This window comes from Otolemur garnettii, unplaced genomic scaffold (assembly GCF_000181295.1).
Source record: "Otolemur garnettii isolate 467f Iridium unplaced genomic scaffold, OtoGar3 scaffold00014, whole genome shotgun sequence".
Classification (NCBI taxonomy): Eukaryota; Metazoa; Chordata; class Mammalia; order Primates; family Galagidae; genus Otolemur; species Otolemur garnettii.
The window spans coordinates 30,947,340-30,957,117 of NW_003852409.1; the positions used below are offsets into that span (position 1 = coordinate 30,947,340).

A 9,778-nucleotide genomic window follows, 5' to 3' on the forward strand; every position below is an offset into this window, starting at 1 on the left:
TTAAGAAGAAAAAAAATCTAAAAAAAAAATTTTTTTTTCAGACAGTCTCACTTTGCTGCCCTCAGTAGAGCGCTGTCGTGTCATAGCTCATAGCAACCTCAAATTCTTGGATACAAGTTATCCTCTTGCCTCAGCCTCCCAAGTAACTGGGACTACAAGCGCCTACCACAATGCCCAGCTAGTTTTAGAGATGGGGGTCTTGTTCTTGTTCAGGCTGGTCTCAAACTTGTGAGCTCTTGGCTTCCCAAAGTGCTAGGATTACAGGTGTGAACTACTGTGCCTGGCTCTAAATTTTTTTTTAATATTGCTAAGAAGGTCGCCTGCAAATAATAAAAATAACTGAGATTTAGTCCTGGTCTAGATGGCAAAAGGTCTGCATTGGCTTATCTTCCCACATCAAACAGGGGTCTTATCTTGCTAATCTATGGAGAAAGGGGTGACTGGGAGTGGCAGAGATGGCGTAGGGGCAGCGCCACTTCTCCACACCTTGTTGACACTGTAAGATTTTTAGACAACCAGGATCTTCAGAGTGTTGTTTTCACCAGCCCGGTAGAATAAGGGGAGGCAGGTGTTGCTGCCCAAGCCTGGGCGCTCCTGCGGGTTCTGGATTTCACGGAGCAGTTGCATGATCTGCTGAGTAGTGGGGTCCTCAGGCGGAGACACCTCCCTGGCCTCTCCTCGTGCAGGTTCCATGTTATCACTGAGGCTCACCTCATAAAAATCTTTTGGAGAGAGGAGCAGGGCTCTGAGCCACTTGTAGCCTTCCCCTGCTCCTGCCCCACCCTGCCCAAGGGCTCTACTCACCACCCTGCTTGTTGGTAGCTCCAAGCTCCTGGGGGGCTGTGGGCTTTGGGGTAGGCTCCTCAGCAGGGCTCTGGGTAGCTGCCAGGAATTTGCCATGCCACTCATTGCGCTGGCTCACGAGTTGTACCACTAGCTCCTGCAGCTCCAGTAACTTCACCTGGAGTGAGAGGTATTCAGCACATGTGCCTAGCCACCCACCCTTGTCCATAAAGATACCCAGGCTCTACCTTCATTTCCTCTTTTTCCTGCGCCATCCGGCTCACATACTCCTCATTCTCCTGCTGCCGCTTCTTCAGTGCTAGCCTCTGACACTGGTACAGTGTGACGTACTCACCTACAAAAGGACAGGCTTCAGACACTGGGGCTGCTCTGACCCCTCCAACCCCTGATGGGCTCCTCTAGCCCATTAGGGGCATAACTGGCAGCTCCCCTTGATGGGCCCTTGTCTCCATGCTCACCAATGGTGTCTGTCTCTCCGGACAGCTGGATGCAGCGATGTTCCAGTCCCTCCACCTGTTCCTTCAGGTCTGCCTTCTCCTTCATGACCTCCATAAAGCGGTTCTGGTGTTAAAATAATGGGGTCAGGTCTGGGCAGCAACCTGCCTGTCCCTTCCCTTCTTGGCCCATGTCAGGAGAGACTCCCTTACCTCAAGTTTCTCCATGTCCACCTGTAGGGCCCGATGGATTTCCCCAGACACAAAGCCATCTCCAATTTCACAGGCAGAGGCTGTGTCCTCTGGCTTCTTCTGGGCTGGGACCAGCTGGTGAACAGGAAGTAGGTGTTAAGAGAAATCAGAGGGCAGGGAAACCAAGAGCATGAGGGTCTCTGGGAGGACCACAGTGGGGGCAAGAATGGTGGGACAGAGAAGGGCTGGGAAGATCATGTTTACCATGGCTTCTCGGCTATCTAGGTCCTCCGAGATGCTCAGCATGGGCCTAGAGGCCTCCTCATCTGGTACTTCCTCCTCCTTCTCCACTCCCTTCTCCTCTGCAACCTCATTCTCAGGTGTCTCTGTCTTCATTGCTGCCTCCTTCTCTGCTCCCTCCTTCTGTCCACCCTTGTCCAATATATCTCCTATTGGGGACAGCCAGAGGGGTCCTCAGACAACTCAACAAGAGAAATAAAGTGGGCCCACGTAACCTCATGTGCGATCTGGGCCAGCCCCTCCCCATAATCATAAGCTGTCTGTCCTAGAGGTTCCCTGTCCCTGCCTTGCCCCCGGCTCCCTCCTCACCATGGAACAATCTCACTTACCCTTCCCAGGCTCGGCCATTAGGCTCAGCTGGGCCTGCAGCTGCTGGTTCTGCTGTCTGGCAGCTTCTAGGCGCTCCTAAGTGGCCACAAAAGAGGATGTGACAGCCTCCTGCAGCTGTCACATCCTCCCACTCAGGGGCCTAGCCCTTAGCAAATCCCTCACCTGGGTCTCCTGCAATTCGTGGAGGGCCACCTCAGCTGCCACTGCACCCTGAGCTTTCTCTTGTTGCAGCTGCTCCATGGCCTGGGTCTGCTGTAGGAGCTCCCTGTGCAGCGACTCCTTCTCTGACATCAGTTGCTGATAGGTGTTTGCGTGCTGCTGATAGGCAGCCACATACTGATGCAGGTAAATCAGATACTGATCTCTCTCCTGCTGTAGACTCTTCGCCTCTTCATTCTTCAGTTCCACCTGCAGGAAGACCCTGGACGTGAGGGAAGGTGGTAGCCTACTTCCAGACTCTAAGCCCAGTAGTGGGGGCACTGTGGGGCTTGCTCCAGGCCTGACTGGCCATCTCCCTTGCACAGAGCCCTGTTCCTGCCTCACTCAACCTCAGACCCCATAACCTTTTTTCATATTTCTTTTTTTCTTTTTTTGAGTCAGAGCCTCAAGCTGTCCCCCGGGTAGAGTGCCATGGCATCACAGCTCACAGCAACCTCCAACTCCTGGGCTCAAGCGATTCTTCTGCCTCCATCTCCCAATAGCTGGTACTATAGGCGCCCACCACAATGCCTGGCTTTTTGGTTGCAGCCATCATTGCTGTTTGGCGGGCCTGGGCTGGATTTGAACCCGCCACCTTAGGTGTATGTGACTGGTGCCTTAGCCACTTGAGCCACAGGCGCCGAGCCTTTCATATTTCAATTTTAGGCCTCAGAAAGAAGGAAATGCAAAGGGAGCCAATCGGCAAGCATCTGTTGAGCGCACACTAAATGCCTGATACCTTGTATGTATTATCTCATTTAATCCTCAACACCTCTCTGAGGAAAGTGCTAACGTTTGTTTGTTTGTTTTAGCTTTTGAGTGCAATGGCTCAACCATAGCTCACTTCAACCTCAAACTCCTGGGCTCAAGTGAACCTCCAGCCTCAGCCTCCTGAGTAGCTGGGACTACAGTCATGGGCCACCACGGCTGGCTAATTTTTCAAATTTTTGTAGAGATTATATCTTGCTACATTGCCCATGCTGTTCTTAAATTCCTAGCTTCAAGCAATCGTCCTGTCTCAGTCTCCCAAAGTGCTGGGATGACAGGGGTAAGCCACTGTGGCCAGCCAGATGTTAAGTATTTGAAAACAACCAGTGGAGCCGAGACCAGAATCCAGTCTAAATCCAAGGATCCTCACTTAATCATACCACTCAGGTGATCATGATGTGATAGGGGTGCTCAGTACCTCTAGCTAGGATGATCATTTCCAGACCTCGGAGAAACCCAGGACTACCCAGGGAGTGATAAGTCACAGACCTGTTCTGCAGGTCTCTGAGGTCATGTATCCCTCAGTCTAGAGCTGCGTCTGCCCTGGCCTGGCACCGCCCCTCCTTTCTCAGATGGAACACTGGTTACCGTCTCCTTCATCTCGCCCAGCTCTTCCTGTAGTTGGCCCAGCTTCTTAGCCAGTTCTTTCTTCACATGCTGCTCAGACTGTAGTGCATTGGAAATTTCCATATTGTCATTGCTCTGGACAGAGAAAAAGTAATCAGCAGCTGGAGACTCCAGAACTTGATGCTCACCTCCCAAGGTGCAGGGATGGGTGGAGGCAGGTTGGAAACTCCCCACAGACACACTGGAGTGGGACTCTGGTACCATTTCACATGAGCTCTAGCCCACCCAGTTTTACAGGTGGGAAATCAAAGTCCCAGAGGGCCAGTGAGGAGGGCAGGCTAGTTAGGCGAGGACACACACCAGCTTGATAAAGCCATCCTGCAACTCCGCCAGCTGGTTCTTGAGCTCAAGGTTCTGGGAAACCGCAATGCTGATGGTGGCACGGTCATTCTGCATGGTCTCCAGAATCTTCTTGCGCTCTTCCGCCTGGTCACCCCAGATTTCTGCTTCCTGCTCCAGCTCCCGTAGCCGCTGCCCCTGCTCCAGGTTCAGGCGAATCAAACCCTCATTGTCTTGCACCTGGTCACGCAGCTGTCCTGCCAGGCTTTCCAGCTGCTTTTGCAGCTGCTCCGCTTCTGCTTGCAGCCGCTGTTCCACCTCCGAGGGCCCTGCAGGGGGCGCTGGGGATGGGGCTTCAGCTGAGGAAGAAGAGCATGGTTAAGGGCCTCTGGATTCTCAAAACACCCTCTTTTATTTTTATTTATTTATTTTTTGTTGTTGTTGAGACAGAGTTTCACTATGTTGCCCTCGGTAGAGTGCCATGGCGTCACAGCTCACAGCAACCTCCAATTCCTGGGCTTAGGTGATTCTTTTGCCTCAGTCCCCCTTTGTAGTGGGGGACTACAGGCCCCTACTACAACGCCTGGCTATTTTTTGTGGCAGTTTGGCCAGCACCCTACCCACTAAGCCACTGGCACCGCCCTTTTTTTTTTTTTTTTTTTTTTGAGACACAGTCTCACTATGTTGCCCTTGGTAGGGTGCCATGGCGTGGTAGGGTGCCATGGCGTCAGAGTTCACAGCAACCTCAAACTCTTGGGCTTAAGCGATTCTTCTGCCTAGCCTTCCAAGTAGCTGGGTGCCCACCACAACACCTGGCTATTTTTTGATTGCAGTTGTTGTCATTGCTGTTTAACTGGCCCGAGCTGGGTCCAAACCCTTCAGCCTTGGTATATGTGGCTGGTACCCTAACCACTGTGCAACGGGTGCTGAGCCACAAAAAACCCTCTTTATGGTCTAAAGCTCTTCACCCCAAATCTTGGCTTCTTGGATAAGTATTCCTCACATTCCTATGATGGTCACTCTTTCAAGCCACTTTCAAATAGTGTTTTTACATTATTGTGCTAAAGACAATTGTGGATGGGCATTCTCCCTCTGTAAATGTGGACACAGAGTCTCAAGGGAGACACGAGACTTGCCACCTCCTAGCACAGACCTCTTTCCCTTTGCCCCAAAGCTCTGCTATTTTTCTACCTCCTGAGGGCATTCCTAGCCACCTCACAGTGCTCCGACACAATCCTCCTCCCAGGTCCCCTGAACCCCAGCTTACCTGTCTGGTTCCTCAGTTCAGCCAAGCTGGTCTCTAGCTCCCGCACCTGAGTCACACTCTGCTCCTTCTCCTCCTTCAATATGCGCATCTGTTCAGAGCACAGGGCAAAGAACCACAGAGAGAGGGGCTGGTAGAAGGACAGACCACCATCTCCCCAAAATGGAGATCTCTACCTCCATAAACCCCAAATACACACCCACCTCTGCCTGTGCTCCTCAGCAAGCCATGCAAGTCCCACTTTACAGATTCCCAAGATCAAGAGACTGATCTCAGATGGGGGCTGCAGGGTCAGGTCTCACCTTCTCTGACATTTGCTGCATCTTCTCCTGCCACATGGCATTATCTCCTTTCAGAGTCTCTAAATAATGGTCCCTGTCCATCTGTAGTCGTTTCATCAGCTCAGTAAGCTGCAAGAATGGACTCAGAAATTAAGAGAGGCTGTCACTTGTTACTTCTTCCTGGCCGCCTATGGTAACCCTCCTTCCACACCCTTCCCTCTGCAAAGCCTCACCTCAGCCACCCGTTTCTCCAGCTTTGCCCGCTCCTCCAAGGCCTGTTGTAATTGCTGGTTGCTATTAAGGGCTTCAGACGGGCTAGTGAACTAGATGGTGAAAAATGAGGAGGTCAGATCTGGGAAGCCCAAGCTATTCCACACAGTGCTCCCCCAAGGGCTGGAAGTGGCCTCAGCATACAACTCAGGGTCAATAAAGATCTCTGCCTTGTCTTACTACCATGTAATAACAAAGTGTTGGCTTAGGCCCCAGGAGGAAGTTAAGAGGAGACATATAATATAATCTATAAAATGATGATTGGGCAGCGCCTGTGGCTCAGTGGGTAGGGGGCCAGCCCCATATACCAATGGTGAGAAGTTCGAACCTGGCCCCAGCCAGCTAAAACAGCAGTGGCATCTGCAATAAAAATAGCCAGGTGTTGTGGCAGGCGCCTGTAATCCCAGCAACTCAAGAGGCTGAGGCAAGAGAATCACCCTAGCCCAAGAGCTGGAAGTTGCTGTGAGCTGGGACACCACAGCACTCTACTGAGGGCGACAAAGTGAGACTCTGTCTCAAAAAAAAAAAGGGCAGCACCTGTGGCTCAGTGAGTAGGGCACCAGCCCCATATACCGAGGGTGGCAGGCTCAAACCTGGCCCTGGCCAAACTGCAACAAAAACATAACTGGGCATTGTAGCGGGTGCCTGTAGTCCCAGCTACTTGGGAGGCTGAGGTAAGAGAATTGCCTAAACCCAGGAGTTGGAGGTTGCTGTGAGCTGTGTGACACCACGGCACTCTACCGAGGGCAATAAAGTGAGACTCTGTCTCTACAAAAAAAAAAAAAAATCTATAAAATGATGGTTTTCAACCAGGATGCAAAAAAAAAAAAAAACCCAAAAACAACAACCTTTGTTTTAAAGTCCCTGAGATTCTTAGCTGAGTGTTGTGGTGGGTACCTGTAGTCCCAGCTATTCAGGAGGCTGAGGCAAGAGAATCGCCTAAGCCCAAAGAGTTTGAGGTTGCTGTGAGCTATGATGCCATAGCATTCTACCAAGGGTCACAAAGTGAGACTCCATATCTCAAAAAAATAAAAATAAATAAAGCCACTGAAACACTGATTTCACAGGTGTAAACTGGACCCCAACTTGTGGATTTTTAGCAGTCTTTGGAGGATTCTATAGCAGGGCCACAACAAAGATCCAAATTTTCTAACTCCTGACTAGACGCCACCTCCTCACCCTGACATGATGCCTAGAATGTGGCCCCAGCTGGATGGGGCCTGGACTACTCTCCAGGGCTGCAGCCTCTGACCTGCAGCAGCAAGAGCTCAGACAAGTCCAGTTTCTTTTGTAGTTCCTCAAACTGCTGTTGCAGGGCCACCTTCTCAGACTCCAGGAAACGAAGCTTCTCTTGCTGTTCTGAGTTCACCTGCTTCAGGTCATCATTGTTTATGCTGTGGCAGAGGTAGAGAAGAAAGCAATGAACAAAGAACAGAAAAATCACTGCACTGATCAACCCACTCCCCTTGCCATACAAGGAACTGTGGCATTGGAAGGGACCCTAGGAATCAAGAACCACAAATGGCAGTCTACAGGGAGGACCTTAGGCTATTATCATGAACCAGTGGCACAGTTGGGACTAGAGCATGGTTCTGCACATATCCAAACTTGTACGACCATCTACCATGCTCATCTGTATCCCTCCCACCTCCTACCACACCACCCACATTATGGACCCCCAGACCACCCACCCACCTTCCCCCCTCCTACTTATTCTTGCACAATTCCAGCTTGAGTGCATCTCTCTCTTTGGTTAATTCCTTGTTGATCTGCAAATACGGAAAGGTTAAACCAGGACTTGGCAGGCAAAAGATGTAGCTGGCAGTGTAATAACAAGAGCTACAGTAACTACTCCACAGTAACACTTCCTAGCTCTGAGTCACACTTGACTTGACTTTTTTTTTTTGAGACGGAGTCTCACTCTGTTGCCTAGACTGGAGTGCCCTGGTGTCAGCCTAGCTCCCAGCAACTCCTGGGCTTGAATGATCCTCCTTCCTCAGCCTCCCAAGTAGCTGGGACTACAGGTGCACAGGTGCCCACCAAGACACTGGCAAATACACTTAACATATTTTCGAGACATTTCTAAGCCAGTGATTCCATTTGATTTCAACAGACTAAATAAGAGTGGAAAACAAGGGAAAGAGATCAAGTTTATGGCTGGCTAACAGAAGCCCAGAGGTATCAGATATTTCTTTTTTTGAGACAGAGTCTAAGCTGTTGCCCTGGGTAGACTGCCAACAGCAACCTCCAACTCTTGAGTTTAAGCGATTCTCTTGCCTCAACCTCCCAAGTAGCTGGGACCACAGGGCCCACCACAACGCCCATCCATTTTTGTGGTTGTAGTTGTCATTGTCGTTTGGTGGGCCCGGGCTGGATTCGAACCTGCCAGCTCTGTTGTATATGGCTGGTGCTTTAGCTGCTTGAGCTACAGGTGTCCAGCTGGTATCAGATAATATTTCTGTTGTTATCACCAATGTTTAAACCTTGGTGCACCGCCAGACACCAAGCTGACAACCTCATTTATCCTCACAACCACCATGGGAGAGAGTTACTATTATTATTATTATTTTTTTTTTTTTTTTTGGCCGGGGCTGGGTTTGAACCCGCCAACTCTGGCATATGGGGCCGGTGCCCTACTCCTTTGAGCCACAGGTACTGCCCTATTATTATCTTTTTTTAAGACTAGTCAAGTGCAGGGCAGCGCCTGTGGCTCAAAGCAGTAGGGCGCCAGCCCCATATGCTGGAGGTGGTGGGTTCAAACCAGCTCCGGCCAAAAAACAAAAAAGAAACTGAAAAAAAAAAAAAAAGACTAGTCAAGTGCAGTAGTGAGAAGGGGGGAAAGAGTAGAATAAGGAGTTCAATCTGAAACTGACTGTGAACAATCAATTGAGATAAATCACTATCTCAGATCAACCAACACTTACTATTATCATCATTTGGGATTCTCTAGGGGGCTTTTTAAAATGACTTTTATTATATTGAGGTATTTTCTTTTAATTTCGAGTTTGTTGAAAGTTTTTATCATGAAAAGGTATTGAATTTTATAAAACACTTTTTCTGCATCCATTGCAACAATCTTGTGATTTTTTTTTCTTTTTTGTTAATATATCACATTAACTGATTTTCATATGTTGAAATAGTCTTACATTTCAAGAACAAATCCCAGGCCAGGTGCGGTAGCTCATGCCTATAATCCTAGCACTCTTGGAGGCCAAGGCAGGTGGATTGCTTGAGCTTAGGGGTTTGAGACCAGTCTGAGCAAGAGCAAGACCCCATCTGTAAAAATAGCTGGACATTGTGTCGGGTGCCTATAGTCCCAGCTACTTGGGAACCTGAGGCAAGAGAGTAACTTGCACTCAAGAGTTTGAGGTTGCTGTGAGGTATGATGTCATGGCACTCTACTGAGGGTGACAAAATAAAACTCTATCACAAAAAAAAAGAAAGAAAGAAAAATCCCACTTGACTATGCTGTGTGATGCTTTCAATGTGCCACTATATTTCATTTTGTAAGTGAAAAACAATATTTAGAGGTTAATGCTCACCTAAGGTCACTCAGAGATGGGTTTTACACACCCAGGGCTATCTAATTCTCTAAGCCCACTTTTTCCCTGGGGGTGGGGGTATGCAGATATGAAGAGGGAAATTAATCTTTTGTTCAATTTTGACAGTATATTCACACAGTTCAAAACTCAGAAAGTACAGAAAATGTCTCCAGCCACCCTGTTCCTCTCTCAATTATTTTGTGAATCCTATTTATATTATAAATACTACACACAAGCACGTTCCCTCTCAACCTATAAACTGTAACATACTAAAGTTATTCTTCTGCACCTTCATAGCCCAAGTACAGTATACCCTCTTCTAGCACTTGGTCAAGGCCACCTGCAGTCAAGAGCAAGGCAGAGCAGGCACTCAGTGTGCAGCTCTGCATCTGGTACTCTCCCCACAGCACTCCCTATCTCAAACATGGTAGCTGACTCATCCTCAAGCAACTGCTTCCCGATCACCCCCTCTTTATGTTTGTTTTTTTT

At 49.2% G+C, this 9,778-nt stretch overlaps 1 protein-coding gene across 1 annotated transcript in view; it reads right to left on the reverse strand.

Moving 5' to 3' along the window:
* Positions 1 to 279: 279 nt before the first annotated feature.
* The window catches only part of GOLGA2 (golgin A2), a 21,918-nt gene continuing 12,419 nt past the window's right edge, over positions 280 to 9,778 (reverse strand). The window contains exons 12-26 of the mRNA XM_023510469.1: positions 7,458 to 7,516; positions 7,000 to 7,141; positions 5,711 to 5,800; positions 5,499 to 5,606; positions 5,200 to 5,287; positions 3,954 to 4,291; positions 3,615 to 3,728; positions 2,223 to 2,468; positions 2,060 to 2,135; positions 1,695 to 1,879; positions 1,452 to 1,565; positions 1,263 to 1,365; positions 1,032 to 1,138; positions 805 to 961; positions 280 to 722 (exon numbers count right to left, since the gene is read on the reverse strand). Coding sequence (XP_023366237.1) covers positions 508 to 722; positions 805 to 961; positions 1,032 to 1,138; positions 1,263 to 1,365; positions 1,452 to 1,565; positions 1,695 to 1,879; positions 2,060 to 2,135; positions 2,223 to 2,468; positions 3,615 to 3,728; positions 3,954 to 4,291; positions 5,200 to 5,287; positions 5,499 to 5,606; positions 5,711 to 5,800; positions 7,000 to 7,141; positions 7,458 to 7,516 — 2,142 coding nt within the window. The 3' untranslated portion in view covers positions 280 to 507. The remainder of the gene's footprint in view (positions 723 to 804; positions 962 to 1,031; positions 1,139 to 1,262; positions 1,366 to 1,451; positions 1,566 to 1,694; positions 1,880 to 2,059; positions 2,136 to 2,222; positions 2,469 to 3,614; positions 3,729 to 3,953; positions 4,292 to 5,199; positions 5,288 to 5,498; positions 5,607 to 5,710; positions 5,801 to 6,999; positions 7,142 to 7,457; positions 7,517 to 9,778) is intronic.